The sequence below is a fragment of the Trachinotus anak genome, unplaced genomic scaffold (genome assembly GCF_046630095.1).
Source record: "Trachinotus anak isolate AG129_WGS33_773 ecotype Australia unplaced genomic scaffold, CSIRO_AGI_Tana_v1 ptg000012l, whole genome shotgun sequence".
In the NCBI taxonomy this organism is placed as follows: Eukaryota; Metazoa; Chordata; class Actinopteri; order Carangiformes; family Carangidae; genus Trachinotus; species Trachinotus anak.
Genome location: NW_027273863.1, coordinates 27,020,001 through 27,040,082, shown reverse-complemented (window position 1 = coordinate 27,040,082; position 20,082 = coordinate 27,020,001). Strand labels below are relative to the sequence as shown.

The 20,082-nt window shown below is 43.6% G+C and overlaps 2 protein-coding genes across 27 annotated transcripts in view; one reads left to right on the top strand and one right to left on the bottom strand.

Annotated features, from left to right (window-relative positions):
- rasal2 (RAS protein activator like 2) overlaps positions 1-9,991 on the top strand; it is a 60,608-nt gene extending 50,617 nt beyond the window's left edge. For 4 of the 6 annotated variants that reach the window (XM_071490194.1, XM_071490192.1, XM_071490196.1 and 1 more), the window contains 9 exons: positions 1,408-1,552; positions 2,588-2,827; positions 3,159-3,360; positions 4,317-4,516; positions 4,716-5,688; positions 5,841-5,984; positions 6,112-6,314; positions 6,676-6,763; positions 9,057-9,991. In XM_071490194.1, coding sequence (XP_071346295.1) covers positions 1,408-1,552; positions 2,588-2,827; positions 3,159-3,360; positions 4,317-4,516; positions 4,716-5,688; positions 5,841-5,984; positions 6,112-6,314; positions 6,676-6,763; positions 9,057-9,224 — 2,363 coding nt within the window. In that variant the 3' untranslated portion in view covers positions 9,225-9,991. The remainder of the gene's footprint in view (positions 1-1,407; positions 1,553-2,587; positions 2,828-3,158; positions 3,361-4,316; positions 4,517-4,715; positions 5,689-5,840; positions 5,985-6,111; positions 6,315-6,675; positions 6,764-9,056) is intronic. The other 2 variants (XR_011692803.1, XM_071490193.1) reach the window with 2 other exon arrangements.
- A 3,050-nt stretch (positions 9,992-13,041) lies between these two features.
- The window catches only part of LOC139628513 (discs large homolog 1-like protein), a 101,153-nt gene continuing 94,112 nt past the window's right edge, over positions 13,042-20,082 (bottom strand). For 19 of the 21 annotated variants that reach the window (XM_071490204.1, XM_071490205.1, XM_071490207.1 and 16 more), the window contains 7 exons: positions 17,791-17,832; positions 16,733-16,783; positions 15,906-16,007; positions 15,622-15,794; positions 15,271-15,380; positions 15,055-15,146; positions 13,042-14,975 (listed from right to left, as the gene is read on the bottom strand). In XM_071490204.1, the coding sequence (XP_071346305.1) occupies positions 14,869-14,975; positions 15,055-15,146; positions 15,271-15,380; positions 15,622-15,794; positions 15,906-16,007; positions 16,733-16,783; positions 17,791-17,832 (677 nt within the window). In that variant the 3' untranslated portion in view covers positions 13,042-14,868. The remainder of the gene's footprint in view (positions 14,976-15,054; positions 15,147-15,270; positions 15,381-15,621; positions 15,795-15,905; positions 16,008-16,732; positions 16,784-17,790; positions 17,833-20,082) is intronic. The other 2 variants (XM_071490210.1, XM_071490221.1) reach the window with 1 other exon arrangement.

Here is a 20,082-nt window from a genome sequence, read left to right as displayed (position 1 = left end):
AGTCGTAGTTGATTTCCTGCAGCTTCCTGTTCTGATGAAGAGTTAAACTGAGCGTGAGCAGCATGAAGTGTGTGTTGAACCCTCTGTTCACGGCCACGCTGCAGGACTCTGCAGGCAGAGGCAACGGCTTCATCCTGAATTAGACCAAAGCTTTTCTTCATTTTTATGGACGCGATGCTAAAATTAGAGATCATGATGTCTTCTCTCTGCTTCATCATCTTCATCATCCTCCTCCAAACATTTTAGAGCTGCAGTAAAAGTGAGAGGAGACTCTTAAAATAGTTCAGACAGTGTAGTGAAGAGAGGCCCAGGAGACCTGCTGTCATCACATCCTGAACATCATCACGTCGTGTGCAGAGAAAAAAGGCAGCGTCACGTCCGTCACACTTCACAAGCTCCAAGAATTTCACCATCATCAGTGTATTTATAGATTCATATAAACCTCCTGCGCTGTGTGAGCTAACATCAGTCCTCTGCAGCTCTCTTTATTTTGACAGGAAGTTATTTTTGTACACGTTCAGCTGACTGTTGACATGTTCACCGCGCTCTCTCTGAGTCACGTCTGTTTGGTTTTTCGCTGTGTCATCAGCTTCAGTCACAGTCAGGCCGAGGGTCAGAGCGCTTCAAGCTTAATGATGCAGGAAACTGTAAAAAAAAAAAAAAAAGAAACAGTTTTTCTGCTGACAGTGAACGCATCACTGCTCAGGAGACAGCAGGAGATCAGAGCAAATGTAATGACATGTGTTTGTTCCAGTCATCAGGTTTGAGCTCGTTCTAAATACCCGAAGATTTCAGCCTCATGTCTCAGTTTGTCTGAACTAAACTAATAATTTTATTCAAACCTCATGACAACTGAAATTAGTGGTTCACAAATTCCACGAAGGCCAAGAGATGTGTTGAAAGTCCTGTTTCCAGAGAAGAGAAGAAACTTTTATAACTGAATAAGCAATCCTTCACAATAAAATCAAATCAAATAAGATTAAAATAAAATTAAGTAAAAAATAAAATGAAATAAAGTAAAATAAGTTAAAATAAATTAAAATGAAATAAAATAAGATAAAAAATAAAAATAATTTAATTTAATTTAATTTAATTAATGAAATTAAATGAAATAAAGTAAAATAAAATATAATAACATAAGATGACCTGTAGAATCATTTGATCTTCACTGTCACAGTAGTAGTAACAGCTTTGAGAAAGTAATTAACACTTAATTTCCAGCATTTAAGATGAATATTTATTTAATGTGTTGAATTCTGCTGTGTTTACATTGTTGAATCTTTTTAAATGAAGTGAAGCTTTAACGAGCTGCTGCTGATCTGAGTTAAACTGTGAAAGGAGAGAAATTATAGTAGAGAAGTAAAGTAGGAATATCTGTGGGAGTAACTGTCCTCTCTCTCTCCACAGGTGAGTTCATCAAGGCTCTGTACGAGTCGGATGAGAACTGTGAGGTGGATCCCAGTCGATGCTCCAGCAGTGATCTGGCTGAACACCAGAGTAACCTGAAGATGTGCTGTGAGCTGGCTTTCTGCAAGATCATCAACTCCTACTGGTACACACACACACACACACACACACACACACACAGCACAGTGTCGTTACATCAAAGAAAGAAGTTTAGTTTATGTGAACAGGAAGTGTCGTTAGAAGCTGGGAGGTCAGAGTGACCCCGCCCCCTGCTGTTATAAAGAGGCAGCAGCAGTGTGACTCTGTCTGACCTGTGCACAGGTTCACTGCTCAGTCTGTAAACGTCAGTGAACAGTGATTTGATTGGTTCAAGCAGCAGTGAGGTCACTGATGAGCATGTGAACTGCTGAGTGTTTATCACCGGGGTAACAGCCGTGATGTGACGAGGTTCACTTCCTGTCAGGTGATGCGTTTAAAGACTCGTCAGGCTGTTTGTTCCTGACATCACATCCTGTATAATGGACTGTGAAGTGTACCTGAGTGTAAATGAATAAATTCCCCATTAATAGTGATGTAAATAACATTTTTAATGGGATTTTAATTGATGGATGAATTCATTGAATGTAATATTTATTCTAATAGATGATCTGCACCATCTGGTTTAAGGGCTTTTATATATGAACAATGACAATAAGAAGTCTCACCTTAGTTTAGGTGAAGGTGCAGGATGACCCTCGGGTGATTTAATAAATTTTAAATCCCTGAAGTAAAACGATTTAACGTGTTCAGTTTTAGTCTCAACTTAAAAACCTGGATGAGAATCTGTTCAAATCTCATGAATCTGCAGCTGGAACCTTTAACCACTCCTCAGCCCGACGTATGTCATGATGTGTTCAAATTAAAGTTATGATTAGTGTTGATTATGGTGTTTTTAAGGGGTTTATTTTTCCACATTAAAACACAGTGAATTATCTGTGAAGGTGTTAACAGTGTATTAACTGTAATAGTTCATCATTTTATAAAGTGAATGCTTTTGGTCTTAAAATGTCTTAAATAGTGAAGGTTAAGATTTATTATTTATGTCTAATTGTTCAATATGTTGAAGTGTTTCTCTGTGTTGTGTTGAGGCAGCAGAAACCTGACCCCTCCCTCCTCCCTCTGTCACTTCCTGTCTCCTCAGTGTGTTCCCTCGGGAGCTGAAGGAGGTGTTTGCGTCGTGGAAGCAGCAGTGCGTTGCCCGCGGCCACCAGCAGGACATCAGCAAACGCCTCATCAGCGCCTCGCTTTTCCTGCGCTTCCTCTGCCCCGCCATCATGTCGCCGTCGCTCTTCTACCTGATGCAGGAATACCCCGACGACCGCACGTCCCGGACGCTCACGCTCATCGCTAAAGTCATCCAGAACCTCGCCAACTTCACCAAGTGAGTGCCCGCAGGTCGACCGCGGCCCCACGCGGTCTGTCGCTCCCATTCCCACATTTTCAGATGAGCGCAGTTGTCAAGGTAACTGTCTGTCTGAGACCAGGTGTGGGAGATAAAACCCAGTGTTCAGGGTCCTGGGTCAAGTCCTGGTTTCCATGGTAACAGGGTCAAATCAAATGTCGGTTGTAGTGCTCCAACACTTTGGTCCAGACTGAAACATCTCAACAGATTCGGGTTTAAAGCAGTTCAGGTCTCCGCCGGCTCCCGTCTGACGACTTCTTCAGGTGGAGAGAGAGAATCTCACCGTGGAGGTTTCTGTGTCACTCTGCAGGTTTGGAAACAAAGAGGAATACATGGCCTTCATGAACGACTTCCTGGAGCACGAGTGGGCGGGGATGATGCGTTTCCTGTCAGAGATCTCAAACCCGGAGACTCTGTCCAACACGCCGGGCTTCGAGGGTTACATCGACCTCGGCCGCGAGCTGTCCGTCCTGCACGCCCTGCTGTGGGAGGTCGTCTCCCAGCTCGACAAGGTGTGTGTGTGTGTGTGTGTGTGTGTGTGATGATTTACTCACACAGGTTGCATTAATGTCTTAAAGAGACTCTGACCTGCAGCAGTTTCCCAGAATCCCTCTGAGAGTTAACCCACGACTAAAACCAGTCACTCAGACCATTAGTCTCAGTCTGGTTGACAGAGGCACCAGAACGTCCAGCAGCACTTGAACGCATCGTCCACACACTGAATAATCTGAATAAATTCAAACATGATGATGTTTCAGAGCAGTTTAGATCCATAGTTTGACCTTTGTTCAGGGGGGCGGAGTCTGACAATGAGGTCAGAGGTCACCTAAACATGGACCTGAGACCAGAGTCACGTCTGGTTCCCTGCTGATGTCACCTGTTGACTCATGAGACTGTGCTGAGTGTTTGATTATTGGTTATTGATCAGTGAATATTTGATGGTTTAACATGAATGAACATCAGGAGCAGAGGTCACTTCAGTTCATTTAACCATTTAACCACATTAACGCCTCACAGCATGGCCTGAACTCTCTCAGCCGACCCCCCCCTTACCCCTCACCCTCCTGCCTGGATGCCCCCCCCCCTCTGGCTGTGCAGTGTCTCACCTGTCTCACCTGTCTCAGCATGGCTCTGCTGTGTCTGACTGTGGTTCTCAGTAGCAGCATGTTGTTCTAGTTGGTTTGATTTTTGTTTCCATTAAGTTTCCCTCATGTTTTCTCCTCCTCTCCCCCCCTCCTCCCCCCTTCTTCTCCCCCCTCCCCCCTCTGTTCACTTCCTGTCTGGCCGACTCTCTCTTGCCACCATGTTGGTTTTGTTCTCCCACCTCCACCACTGCATCCTGGTGCTTCCATTCAAACCACACACACACCCAAACACACACACACACACACTCACACACACACACACACACACACACACACACACACACACACACACACACACACACACACACACACAACGACCCTAGGGTGAAAATTCCTTCCTGCAGGCCACCGTAGCGAAGCTGGGCCCGCTGCCGAGGATTCTGGGAGACATCTCTCGCTGTCTGGCCTCTCCGACGCCGGTCCAGCAGCAGCTGCGACGCTTCCAGGACCACAGCTCTGCCCACAACATCAGCGGCAGCCTGTCGTCAGGGTTACAGCGAATCTTTGAGGACCCCGCCGACAGGTAACCAATCAGCTGACAGGTGGCGCTCAGCCGTCAGGAGATGGTGAACGTGAAACATGACGTCGTATTTATCTGTGATGATGATCTGTGTTGAGCTAAATTATTGATCAGTGAACAGAAACCAACAGTATCGTGATGTCATCAGGAAACAGGCTCGTTTCAGTCACTCTAACTCCCGTGCGCGTGTCACTTCCTGCAGCCACAGCGAGGGCCGCAGCCTGCAGTCTCTGGGCGGCGATCGGATGGAGGGTTACGTTCGAGGTCCTCAGCGCCCCCTGCTGGCTCAGCAGCATCCCTCCATCCACGCCAGCTTCTCAGACCAGGAGGAGCGAGACAACCTGCTGCCCAACGGCCGCAGCATCTCTCTGGTTGACCTGCAGGACGCTCAGAGCCTGCACGGCCCCGCGGGGCCGCCGCCGCACCACGAGGCCCCGCCCCGCCTCAGCAGGGTGGGCTCCCAGGCCTCCATTGGACATGGCCCGCCCCCGCTCAACTACCCCCACTCCAACCCCCTGACCCCCCAGCCGGTGCCACACCAGATGAAAGCCCCGCCCAGAGACGGTCAGCCGCAGAGTGCTCCACAGGTGAGGCGGCCGCTGCACCCCTCCCTCAGCCAGCAGCGCAGCCTGCAGCCGCTGTCCTTCCAGAACCCCGTCTACCACCTGAGTAACCCCGCCCACAGCCTGTCCACACGCTCCGCCCACTCGCTGCGGCAGGACTCCAGCTCGGAGAACCTGAGCACCGAGAGCTCCCACAACAGCCACAGCAACTCCGACGACTACGGCAGCCAGGTGGGGGTCAAAGGTCGAGTGCCGTCCAACAGCAGCCTGGACGAGCTGGGCAGCAGGCGGAGCACGCAGAGCGAGGAGTGTTCCACGCCGCGCCGCAACGTGCTGCCCGACCTCCCGTCTGGAGCGGCCACGGCGGTCGCCATCCCCCGTCAGAGCACAACGGCGGGCACCGCCCACATCGTCAAGGTGGAGCAGCAGAGCAGAGGAGGGGGCGGGGCCAGAACACCACGGTCCCTCCCGCACAGCGCTTCGCTACGCAGCAGCAGCAGCGCCAACACCGAGCCGACACCCACCCCCGGCCACATCAACCGCCAACAGTCCACCTGCTCCGTGGAGAACATGGCTCCGCCCCCGAGGAGCGCCACCAAACAGCCACAGCAGGTTAGACTGAAACACACCTGTTAGTTTGCACGTTGTCAGTCTGACACAGGTGGTGGGCGGGGCTTTGATCAGCTGCTCATATTTTGGGTCGAGTTAAATGTAAAACTGCAGCGAATTTTTCTGACCATCAAACCATGTGACTATGTTTCCAGGTGGCGTCTCCGGTGGAGGCGGTGGCGGTGGCGATGTCCCCGGTGGAGAGGACGGCAGCCTGGGTCCTCAACAACGGCCAGTATGAGGAGAAGGAGGAGGAGGGAGGAGACAGGAGCAGGGAGGAGGGCAGGAACACTGAGAAGGTACAGAGCACACACCTGGACTCAGCTGTGAGGAACGTTTACGCGTCATTGATCGATTGATCGGTTTAAACAGATCGGGTTAGACGCCCCTCTGTAGCTCTGCGCTAACCCCTCCCTCTACCTGCAGTACGAGCTGGAGATCTCGCGGCTGAAGGAGCGCCTGCGGGTGTCCGGGCGGCGCCTGGAGGAGTACGAGCGGCGGCTGCTGGCTCAGGAGCAGCAGATGCAGAAGCTGCTGCTGGAGTATAAAACCCGCCTGGAGGACAGCGAGGAGAGGCTGAGGAGGCAGCAGGAGGAGAAGGACAGCCAGATGAAGAGCATCATCTGCAGGTACGGACAGACCCCACCCCCCTGGGCTGCACCGCACAGAGAAATAAACACACCAAACAATACTACCACCGCTGCTGGGGTACACCAGAGATGTGATTCTTGTTTTTCCTGCTGGTACCTGAACGCAGCTTCTTCCACTACTGGAGCTTGTGTAAAATCTTCAGGGTTTGATGTTTCTGTCTTAAAGAGACTGGATACAGGTCACCAAAATAAAAGCCTCCAGTGAAGAACAGGATATGTAGAAATGTGTTTTATTCAGAAGTTAATCTGTGTGTGTGTGTGTGTGTGTGTGTGTGTGTGTGTGTGTGTGTGTGTGTGTGTGTGTGTGTGTGTGTGTGTGTGTGTGTGTGTGTGCGCGCAGGCTGATGGCGGTGGAGGAGGAGTTGAAGCGGGACCACGCAGAGATGCAGGCAGTGATTGAAGCCAAACAGAAAATCATTGATGCTCAGGTACAGACGACAACACTGATCTCAGAGCAGCAACATCACACCTGTAAATACACCTGTACCTACACCTGTACCTACACAGTCCTAAGCATCAGTAACAGAGCAGAGATCAGCTCTTCCACAGCACAGACCTCCTCTGAGTGAGATCATGATGATTATTAATAACGATAAGGATAATTAGCAGGGGAGTTAAGCTCCGCCCACAGCCGTCACAGATGGAGGTTTTCTGACATTTAAACCTTTGTAACGAGGTCGTCAGTGAGAACCAGCAGCCTCTCACCGTCTCTTCACTGATTTCAGGTCAGTAACGGATGTGAAATAAACCAATCAGGCAAGTAACTGTAGCCCCGCCCCTCCTCCACCCTCCCACCCCCACCACGCTGTTTTTAGAAAACGACGACCAGGGCTAACACACCTCACACCTGATCAGCCAATCACAGAGCAGATCTAATGAACTGAAGTGGATCAGCAGCTGCAGAGGAAGTTTCCTTTCAGAATAAAGTTTAATCTGTTTCGTGAGATATGACGTCAGGTTTATGTTTAAGTTTCTTCATCTTGGAATTAACGCAGTGAAAGGTGTTTGACTCACATTTCAAAATAAGAGCGCATGGCTATCCAAGATACATAAACTCTTTGTTTAATTTGTTAATCTTAATTTAAGTTTAACAAATCAGTGTCACAACATCCTGTTAATCTGGATCAATGAAGCCACAGTGTGTGTGTCGTCATATTATCTCTCATCAACACCAGGAAGTAAAAATAAGTAAACAAGCTAGTTGCTAAGCTAACCACTTCCTGACTCCAGCTGAACATACACACAGGTCTGAATGTGGAACTGTCCCTTTAAAAGTGGTTTTAGTGTCCGGTGACAACATGGCGGTCTTTAAATCAGGTCCTGTTTCCTCAGGACGGCTGCTGGTGTCGGTGTGTTGCGCTCTGAGCTGGTTTTATTTCTGTTTGGCTGCTGCCCCCCCCCCCCTCACTCCCCCACCCTTCTCTAAACCACCAGAGCTTCCTCTCTTTCAAAGTAAAATGAGGCGACAGGAGGGTTAGAGTCAGCCTGTCAGAGGAGACGACGTTTGGCCGCTCAGGTGTTTCTCTACGATCTCAGTCTCTGAGCAGGTGAATCGGCACTCGGCCGCTAACACGCTGACTCCAGATCAGAGTTTGACTTCCTGCTGACAAACCGCAGCACTCAGCAGAGCTTCAGTCTCACGTTTTCTTTTTTATTTTGTTGGTTTTAGCTTTTTGGGCTGTTTATATTTTCGGCTGCTGCCCTCAAACGTCCTGTGGAGGTTTTTCACTGTGCTCTCAGTTCACTGCTGTCGGGTCAAAACCACCTGAACATTCATTCATCACTCAGTAAAATGACGTCATGTAGGTGTTATAACATTTTAAAGGATATCAAGGATCCTTCATCTAGGGCTGTTGTATTTTTTAAGCCTTTATTGTATTAAAATCTATTCATATACTTGAATAAACATACATGTACCTGAATAAAAATCCCTTAATGTCTCATTAAGTTGCAGCTAATTAAGGGGAAAGTAATGTTAAGGGGGTAGAAATTTAAGGCCCTGTTACATTTGAGAACCTGTTGCTTTGAAATTCCATGAATCACCAGCCAGTTAACACAGTGGAGCTCTGTGTAATTGTAATTTAAGGGGATAATAGTATTTGTAGTTTAATTTCCCTTTTAAAATGAGATGAATAATTTAATAACTTGATTTAAAAATGAAGCTTTATGTTAATGTGACATTTCAGGGATGGGTTTCAGATCCCTTAACTTGTGGAAGTAATCCACTCAAAACCCCTCATGATAAATGATAAAATTCTTAAAGTTTAAAATCACTTCTGCAGCTGCTATTTTGTTTTTTTACACCTTCATGTATTAGAATCTATTAATTTATCCATTAATTTAATAGAATAAACCTAAACTCTGCAGATTTAAATATTTCACAGTCCTGATGATGTAAACCAAAATCATGAATTTATCATTAATGAATTCATCTAATTTTCCACATTAATTACATTATAAATTAGAGGAGAAGTATTTTTCATCTTTAAAAATAAACTGTACACAAAGAAGCAAAAACTAAGTAGACTTTAAGTAATGTTTACCCATTAAAACTTTCAAAATAAAGGACAAGATGAATTAAGGGAGAATATTTTCATTCGTCACATCAGACTGATAACATGGTTTTAACCCGACAGTCAGATCGTCACAAACCCTCCTTCTCTTTTCACACCTGTCAGTCTGACTTCCTGTCCCGCCCTCCTCTTGTCTCTATCCAATCAGGAGAAGCGGATCGGCTCCCTGGACGCGGCGAACTCGCGGCTGATGGCGGCGCTGACGCAGGTGAAGGATCGTTACAGCGCCCCCAACCTCTGCAACGGCCTGTCGCCCACCAACCCCACCAAACTGTCCATCACTGAGAACGGAGAGTTCAAAAACAGCAGCTGCTGATTGGTCGACTAGCACACGAGGTGGGGGGGCAGGTGGGATTTAAAGCCTCTGACTCCGCCCACCTCACCTCCATCAGCTGCAGCTCTGTGGACGATTGATTGGAGAGAGAGATGATTCAAAATCTATAAATGTATAAATATGAGTGTAAATACTGAAGGTTTGATCTGTTCAGTGTACAGTGTGTGTGAGAGAGAGTGTGTGTGTGAGAGAGTGTGTGTGTGTGTGTGTGTGAGAGAGAGTGTGTGTGTGTGAGAGAGTGTGTGTGTGTGTGTGTGTGTGAGAGAGAGTGTGTGTGTGTGTGTGTGAGAGAGAGAGAGAGTGTGTGTGTGTGTGTGAGAGAGAGTGTGTGTGTGAGTGTGTGTGTGTGTGTGTGTGTGAGAGAGAGAGAGAGTGTGTGTGAGAGAGAGTGTGTGTGTGTGTGTGTGTGTGTGTGTGTGTGTGTGTGTGTGTGTGTGGTGTCACAGAAGCACAGTGAGGAAGAAACAAACCAAAAACAGAAACTAAAGCGCACTCGAGTTTTCTAACCGACTTTTTTATGGTTTTTATTTGGATGATCTGGTTTCTGTCGTCGAGGCTGAAGTTTGGTTTCATTATTTTTAGACTGAAGCCTTTTATTGTTTTTGTTTTTTACCTGATGAGTTGTTTTGGGTTTTAATTTATTCCTCGTCCTGTTGCTGATCTACTGAACAGACACCTGTAGGATCAGGGTCAAAGGTCACACCTGTCTGCTGTCCCATGTTGAGAATAAAAGCTGCCTGAAAATGAAATCTCGTCTCCATGGAAACTGATTCACTGTTTGTTTGACAGATTAGTGCTTAAGAGAAAAAGGGGTTTCAAGGTCAGTTTTGAGGTTTTAGTACTTGAGTATTTCCATTTTATGTTACTTTATACTTTGACTCTTCCTCAACATCTGCAGGGAAATATTTGACTTTTTACTTCACTGTGCTGATGTGACAGCTGGAGTTCATTCGTTATTATTGTAGGTTGATGTTTGTATATAAAATCTTATCAATTCAAACATAAAATAAAACATAGACTAAACTAACTGTAACTAATATTCAGTTTAGTTTGATCATGAGTTAAAGGTTTCAGTTTTTTTTTTAACAGCTGATCAAGTTTTCAGTCACTAAGTGAACTGTCAGAACTGGCTTTTATTTTGAAGGGCAGCATCGGAAACGGGTCCCTGATTTGACGCTGCAGGTGAGTCGGTCACTTCCTGTCTGTTGGTGTCCCGCAGGTGTGTGGTGACGTCACCATGGTGCTCCGGTATCTCTCGGTTTTGCTCGACAAGGCTCGGGCCCGGAGGACCCGACTCACATGACATCTGCTTACTGACTTTCAAAATAAAGGCCTCAATGGTGAAACCGTGAACAAACTGTAAACTTTTCATCACCAAACTTTTATGTGGCTAAAACCTGTGAAGTTTGTGTGATTTGTTTCAGTATTTTGGTAAATTTTTTTCATTGTTTTTATGGCTCCATGATTCCTCAGCTGGTTTCAAGAGACAGAGGATAAAACAGGAAATGCATTCACAAATCAACACTAAATGGAAGTCATGACTGATACTGATTAATAGCTGTGAGGCTGTTTTATGTAGAACTGCTGCCTTTAACCCCCAATAATTATTGATTAAATTAATATATTTTAATAATTAATAATTATTAATTATTTGGGGTTGATGGCAGCAGTTCTACATAAAACAGCCTCACATCTGCGTCTACATTTTTTAAAATAACAAATAATTGATTAGTTCCAGGAAACTTCAGAGGAAATTAGAAACCTATAAAATAAAGTGTTTATTAATATTTTCAGATATCACAGTTAAGTCAGAATCAGCTCATTTTTATTGCTTTGTAAAAAGTGTAACATGAGGTTTAAACTGTTAATTTCTTATCAGATTCACAGGAGCAGAAGCAGAAAATAGTGTCTGTATTTAAACCCACTACATAAAAGCAAGGATTAATCATCTATTTCAGAAAGATAATTTAACACAGTTCATTAATGTATCACAAAAATCTTAGGCTGCTTATATTATGTATCAAAAATATTTAATTCATGTGTAAATGAAATGTAAATCTGCTGAATTGATTACTTGATTGATTTTAAAAAATGTTTTAAGAGGTTTTATTTATGAAATTAAAATAACAAATTAAAACAAAAATTCAGGTCAGGATGTATTTTGTGATATAACTTGTGTTTTAATAATAAAAGATTAACACTAGAAAAATGTGTACGAAAAGAGGACTGATTTTTTTTTCTGCTGGGCTCAGTACGAACCAACTCACCTGAGGAGGGAAACCTGAGCCTCACCTGCACCAAACCAATGTATTGTGCAGGTGTGTAGCACAGCAACGTCACCTGAAAATATCAGATATCAGACATTTTTTAATGCCTTACTACACTATTACATTTTTATACCTTATTATACTATGACCTTTATGCCTTATATTAAGACATTTTTATACCTTAATTGTATAACATTTTTATACCTTACATTATGAAATCTTTATGCCTAATTTTATTATGAAATTTTTTTGACTTACTATACAATTACATTTTTATACCTTGCTCTCTTATGACATTCTTAAAACTTAATATACTGACATTTTTATGCCATATTATACTATGATATTTCTATGCCTTAGTATTCTGTGATATTTTTACACTTTACTGTGCTATGAAATATTTTGTGCCTTACATATGACATTATGCCCTATTTTATGATTTTTTTTTGTTTTATTGTACTGTGAAATTTTTTGTCTTACTATACTGTGACATTTTTATGCTTTACTGTGCTATGAAATATTTTTTTCCTTACTATTTTATTTTTTATACCTTTCTATTCTATGACATTTTTAAACCTTTTTCTATTACTTTCGATCCTTTGTATTTTCTATGACCTACTATGCTTAGAGACATAACAGAAGCTCATGTATTGTCCAGGCCAACAACAGAGCATTAGAACCATTCAGGTCAATTGAGACACAAACCCCTCTGATGTTGAGGCTCATTGTGTTGCTGCAGGATGAAGCCCTGACCGACAGGTCTGTTCCTGCTGTTTCCCTCCACTCTCACAACAGTACGCAGCCCCACTTCCTGCAGGACAGTGTTGTCATGGTGATGATCAGAGGATGTAGTGACTCAGTTTGTACAGACTGAGGGTTCGTCAGTCATCAACCAAGGAAGTTTTTGCATTAACTTTCAAAGCTTCCTTTACTTTCACTGAAAGACTAGTTTTCTGTCTTTAACCCGTGTTGAACAACACTACCTCAACTAGTTCACTAGGTGGTGCTGTCGTGAGGAACCAGGCTCCTGAAACTGCAGCCTCTGGTTCTGCAGAAACATTCTTAATGTTTTCTATGAAATTTACTGGATTTCCCCTTTTTTCCAGTGGAGAAATGTTTTTTTTCAATGAGCTGCTCAAAGTTCAATAAAAACTGGAGGAAATGTGGTTTGTTCTTAACTGTTTTTTTTTTTAAAGATTTGTTTGTGTACTGAAAACAGAGAAGTTTATTCTCTGTTCACACACTGACAAGAAAGTAAAGAAGCTCAAAAGATGCAAAGAGTGAATTTATTAATATTATTTCATGGGTTACAGCAAATACATGCTTTTAATTTTGTACTGTAATTAGTTTAGCTTTAATTGCTGTTTGTTGTGAGTGAATGCACAGTGAATCTGCGACACCTTCACTTTTTATTCACTGTGTAAATAAATTTAGTTAGTTTTTTTTTGCATCTTTAAAGCTTCTTATTTTTTGACTGACTTTAACTCCCTGGATCAGTCTATAAAAAGAAGAAGAAGAGAGAAGTGCACCACTTTCTGTTTTCTTGTTAAGTTTTTATTATGCTTAAAAAAGAAAATTAAAAGACAGAGGAGGTGGTGATCAAAGAAAAAGAAAAAATATATTCATATTCAAATATCTTTATACTTTTCTATTCATATATGATTAACAATGCAAAGAAAATAATTCCCGTAGTAGTAGTGCTTAAGTAAAGTTCAATATAGACTTTTATTATAACAAAATAGGCAGTTTACCCAGGGTTAAATATCCGTCAAAATCTCATTGTACAATAATCGTCTGCGTGTTTCGGACACACCTGCGGACACCTGGAGGTGGCAGCTCGTCTCCAGGTCCACCCACACAAATCAACGTTGCCATGGTAAGACACTGACGACGCTGACAGACGTCGACCGTACGTCTGCGGGGTTCGAACTCGTGTCACAGAGGGCGCCGCTCCAAAATGAGACGACCCCCAAACACAGCAAAAAAAAAAAAACAAACCCAAAAATCATCTGTGTTATATCAGGCTGAAATGTTTCAGGACAGAAATTTATTTAAAGTTTAAAATCAATCGATCGATTACACTGTAAAAAATACCGTCTCTTCATTTCATCGTTTTCTGTCTTTAAAGTCAAATTTTCTTAAAACAAGGGACAAAATCTGACCTGATGTGGTTTTATGAATATTTTTAGATGTCACTGCATCAACATCCTGATTATGACATAATATCTCAGAATTATGACAGAAAATTATTAGAAAATTATCTCACAATTATGTTTTTGTAATTATGAGTTGGGTGATTTTTTAAAAAAATAATTAGTTTTAATGTAATTATGACTTTCCTAAAATTATGGGATCACTTTCTCCATTATGAATTTTCTCCTCATAATTATGTGATAATTCTCTTTTAATTGTGACTTTTCTTGTGTGAGGTTTTTATGTTTCTCCTGTGATGAGGTTTCTGACTGAGGTAATGTCACTGTAGAGTTAATGCTGTGACCTTTGACCTCAGGGTGAAGCCAAATGTTTAAAATGCAGAAATGTTCTGACATAAAAATGTAAATATTAAATGAAAACAGATCAGTCTGAATCGGAGAACAGGAGTCTGGGGAACGTTTTTCATTCCAACCTTACAAACTGATTTTTGCTCCATTCGTTTAATTGAAGCCCCTGAATGGCGCCCTCCAGCCGCAGAGCAGGAACCCTGCAGAGCGTCGGACAAACATCCAGCAGCAGTGAGGAGCGAGAAAATAAAACTAAACGTGAATCGATTGAAGTGTAGAAAAAAAAGAAAAAGATGAAATGAGCGCAGAACAGAGGAGACAAGCTGTGACGTCAGACGCTGAGGTGAAGGGGCTGATGGGAAATAAACGGGGGATTAACTGACATGCTGTTAAAGCTCAAACGTGCAAAGTTTTGCTTTTTGTGTCTCCGCCTCTCTCCGGACTGACAGACGCTGCCTGAGACTGAAGCTCCGCCCCTCACCTTACAAGACCAAACAAACACAAACCAAAAGATAAAATCTGCTTCGTACGCTTCTTCTCGCCACTGTCATAGACGCGTCCTCTTCTTCTGTTCCTCCTCGGAGGTTTTCCTCCCTTAAACATTAAGGAGCTGTACCGTGTTGAGTGTGATGTCATCATACTTCCTGTGTGCTTTACTCTGCTGGTCAGGAAACCCGACAGTCCAATACAAAATAAAACACCACTCTGCTCAGCCGCTGTGTCATGTCGGTGATCGGGGGTGGGGGGGGGGCTGAGGCTGCTGTCTGCAGGTCGACTTTTCTTTTCAAAATAAAACAAACTGAATCTAAAGAGAGGAGGAGGAGGAGAGGAGCGAAGGAGCAGGCGGAGCGTCCATCTTCATAACTTCTCCTTGGACTGGACCCAGATGAACGGACCCGACTGCTCCTCGATGATCTGCTTCACCTGCTCGTAGATCTCCTCCAGGGTGTCGCCCTGCACGATGGCTGCACACAACAAACACCAGGTCATGACAAACACCACACAAAGACACAGCTCCATCGTTAAGTCAAAGCTCAGTCTCACCTGTGAAGTGCTCGGTGAACTCCTGCTCCAGCTTGGTGGCTCTGTCGAAGGTTTTCCTGCCCTGCTCCTCTGTCAGACGCTTGTTCATCTCCCTGCAGGAGGAAACAGGACGATCAGGAGCAGCAGAGAACACCTGCGGCCTCAGGAGGAACAACAGGTAAAAAGTGATGAGAACAGGACATGAGGAGGGTTCTCCTGGTTCTACAGACGACTCACATGATGTTCTCCACAGACTTGGGTTTGATGAAGATGGCGATGGGATGGAGCTGAGCCAGCTGGAGTCTCTTGATGGCGTTCCCCGACACGTCCAGGATACAGTGTTTACCCTGAGGAGGAGGGAAGAAGCGCCTGGTCAGTTTGTGAAGTAACGACAGTGAATCAGCTGTTTAAACACAACGCTGTGAGAACGTCTTCAGGACCGTCCATCTTTATGTTGACATAAAAGACCAGAACTGTAAGTCCTGGGTCCTGATGCTGAGTGTGTGACAGTAAACGTCCTGCTGTGCAGCTGCTACAGGACAGATGTTTCCTCGCCGCACGTTGCTTCGCCGTGTTCGGGGTCGTTACCTTCTCTGCCACCTCTCGGACCGACTGCACGCTGGTTCCATACAGGTGGTTGTTGTACTGTCCCGCCTCGATGAACTTGTGGTCCTGGATGTCTTTCTCCATCTGCTCTCTGGACACCACGAAGTGATAATCTCTGCCGTCCACCTCGTAGTCCCGCTTCGGCCGGGTCGTGTCTACAGGAGGAGACGAGGGACATGTAAAATATCTAACATCATAACGTCTCCAACGTGAGGACTGAAACCTGCGGCGGTTCATCACGAAGCCGTAGACGTGAACCGACTTACGAGGGACGCAGGATCCAAACTTGTCGGGGAACTCGGAGATCAGGTCGTCGTTGATCCGATCCTTCATGGGGCCGAGGATGATGACGGGACGGGTGTAGTTGACTGTCAGAGAGGATCAGACTCTTATTGACACAGGGACCTGGTCCAGGTCATTTTGTGACACATGAAGCGTCAGCGCCACAGTCTGTGTTCACCTGTGACTCAGCTGCTTCACGGCTGTAATTACAAATCTAATTAACACAAGTCTGAACAATTAATCTAAATATGATGGAATCACAATGATTCCAAGTCCAGCCCAGCTGCAGTGAAACATCAGACCCTGAAGCATCGAGACGCTGCGTCAGATTCTCCTCATGGAAAATTCAAATCAGCATTTTACAGTTTTCTCACTAAAAATCAAAGGAAAAAATGACTCACATCTTAATATCTGACAAAACAAAGATTTTCTGCACATTGTTGTTAAGTCTGAATATAATGAAGCGTTTTGATGACGTCATTCAGATTAAGATTTTATAAAAACAAGACACTAAAAATATTTATTTTTATTTCCAACTGATTTTTATTTTATATCGTCATTATTAAAGTGAACACATTTTTTATCTTTATTCATTGTTTTAATTTTTCCATTATAATTTATATAATAATAATAATAATAATAATAATAATAATAATAATAATAATAATAAATAAAAATAATTCAGAATTTAATTTAATTTCTTATTTATTCACTTTGATGATGTGATGAGTTTCTATATCTGTCTGAAATATTCAGTTTGTCTTTAAAACTCATCTGAGTGTAAGAACGTGTCGGTTTACAGGTGTTTTACCTTCCTGCTGAACGACGGGTTCATACGACAAAACATACTCCTCCTGTCCACCTGGAAACACACACACACACACACACACACACACACAACAGTCAGAGTGTTTAACAGCAGCATTAGCAGGAGTTACTCTGAGGGAGGGGTGAAGGCTGAGAGGAGGAGGAGGAGGAGGGATGGAGGATGAAGATGTGAACCTGTTGGTTTCTGTGTCGTTCATCGTAATAAAAGCTGCAGTCAAACCTGGTTTCTCTTCACTGTCCTGCCTAATCTGAGCTGGATTCACCTGAAAATCTTAAAACCCTCAGACCTGATGCAAAGTGTTTTGTCCTCAGATAAAAACACGTCGATCACTGCAGCAGTTTTTACTTTAATGAAACTCGAGGCTGCAGAGACGATGCATCTTTATCTGTTATCGTTGTGTCTCCAAGCAGCTGTTTGACTTTTTGACCTGTTTCTACAAACTTTTCTAAGCCTGCAATTGAGTGGTCTCTTATTGAGGGATTTACCCACAATTCATAGGGGTGTAATGCTTAAAATCATAGCAGGGGAAATGAAAAATCGAGGTTTACAGGAACAAACATGATCATTTGTTGAGTCGTGAATCTGAACAGAAATGAACTGAGTGCATTCACATCTGATGGATCACACACACACACACACACACACACACACACACACAGACACAGACACAGACACAGACACACACACACACACAGACACAGACACACACACAGACACAGACACACACACAGAGACACACACAGAGACACACACACACACACACACACACACACACACACACACACACAGACACACTCTCCATGCAGCAGTCAGGAGATGCACAGATGTTCCTGCTGTCAGGCAGCGTTCAGCAGCATTAGCAGGGAGGTCAACTGTGTGTGTGAGGTCATGCTGTCATCAGCCAATCAGCAGTCTGTGCTGGTTAACATGATCAGTGAGGCAGTTAGCAGTTAGCAGGTTGAGTCAGAGGTCACACTGATCGTTAGTGCTTCCTGTGAGTCAGCGAGTGGAGCAGGCAGCGTGGACGGCGTCAGACTTACGGTAGCTACTCTCGCTATCGCTGGCGTTAGAGGTCACGTGTTCTGGAATCAAAACACAGGACACACTGGGTCAGCCGGGACCACCGCTTTCCCATGATGCTCTGCCCAGAGCCGTGATCAAACAGCAGATCAATCACAGAAACAGAATCCAGGACATTTTCACAAATCCAAAACTTTCCAGAACTGTTCCATGACTTCAAACCATCATTGAATCACTGCAGCAGCTCCTGGGTCGAAGGATGACGTCATGGACAGCCTGATGTGTGATGTCACATGTTAACACAACGACAACATCAGAGCTGCAGCTGCTCTGCTGACTGACAGAAAACCATCAGCCTCATTCCTGATTCAAACGTTCAGACTAATGCCAGCGAGAGTTCTGTTTGTGCAGAAACCATCGACGGAGAATTATCAGCAGCTGCAGGACGATTCGCTTGAGATCAATAATTCAAACACGGGGGCCGGCTGCACAAAACACCTTAACTTAGGATTCACCTTAAAGTCTGAGTTAAGTTTCCTTTAAAACAAAAACAGCTGCAAAAAACAACCTTAACTCTCCTCCTTAAGGTTTCCTTAAAATGTTCACTTACGCATTTAAGGTTTTTTCCTTATGTTAGTCTTATACTTAAAGAATCACTTAAAGTCAGGTAAACCTTAGTGACCAAACTAAGGAGAAAACTTAAGGTTCCTCTGACTCTGAACTGAGTTTATGTGATAAATGAAGAACATGAACTCATCCCATGAAGAAGAGCGGGAGAACCTGATGGACCCTGGACCACGAGGAACTGGTTTGACATCTCAGATCTGACCTGAGGTCAGTTTATTATCAGTTTGATCACTGCACCTTCCACAGCTTCATGATGCTCTATGGTTTTATGTCACATGACCTTTGTGTTCAGGTGTAATCCAGGTGTTTCACAGATGATCAGAGGTTTAAACTCTGTGAAGTTCCTGTCACAACAACAGGAGGATGAGAGAGCAGCAGCTTCACGACAGTGAAAACAGGTATCACAAGCTAATGGCAGTAAATCAATGGTCTCCATGGCAACAGTAGGATTTTACTGCTGTGAAACCTCTTTCACTGCTGCAAATGCCTCAACTTTTTTCCTTAACTAAGGAAAACTTTTAAGAGATTCTGTGCGACACCTTTAAGTAGCTCCCTCAGCTAAGGAGAAATTCAACGTTAAGGTGTTTTGTGAATCCGGCCGCTGGTCTCTGAGGCAAGAGCAGCAGGTGATCCTTTAATCCTGAGGTGGTTCCACTAAGAGTCAGGGAGCAGGAACACCGAGTCGTCACTGATCTGAACGAAAGCTGCAGGTTCGTTTCACACAGACACAATAAATTCTCTTAACTTCAACCTTCACTGTATTTGATGAAGAACTGATCAAACTTTCACTGATCAATAACCTCAGTTATCGATTTCTGATCTGAGCTACATCAACTCAACAAGTTACCTCCATGAAGTGACACAAGTCTGAAGGTGGATCCAGGTGTGATGGTGTACCTGAGCAGTGAGGGGGTGGGGGGCTGATGAACATGTGACTGCAGTGACAGAGTGACCCTCAATGGTCTGGGTGAGGAAGAGGAAGGTGGGAGGAGGGTTTACCTGTCCACCAGGAACCAGCTTCAGGTTTTACTTTTATAAAGCGATGATGATGATGATGATGATGATGATGATGATGATGATGATGATGATGTTGAGTCCTGACACCAGCAGATATTTACTGTTCTATACTTGGTTGAATATTTGGTGATAAAGTTCCAGTTCCACTAGAACCGTTCTTCAGTCTCATGTTCTTCAGATGAGCTGCAGGAGCAACTAAAGCTTTTATTCCACTTTAGTTTGTTGTTATTTCCAGCAGTAAATGAAGGAGAACATGTAACTGTGTGTTTATTGTTCATTCATTTCTCTGCTTCCTGTTGTTTCTTCAACAGGAGCAAAATTTTATTTAATATTAAATTTATAATAATTTAACTCCTGTGTTTTGACAGAGCAGAACCCGTCAGCTGATCCTCTCAGTCACACTAAAATAAATATTTAAAACACTGATCAAACTCTTGTATAGAAGCTCAATAGGACCAGTCTGGATGGAAATGATGCAACTCATTTACATCAACACTGATTTGACATTTTTACATTAAATTATAAGATGATAAAACATAATTATGATTTTTTTTCACGTTTATAAAAATGTGACGATTAGTATTTTTGTTTGAATCATGTCTAAGTTCATGTTTTTCTCTTTGCAGACTTCCACACAACTTCCGTTGATATTTTTATTAAAATCTTAT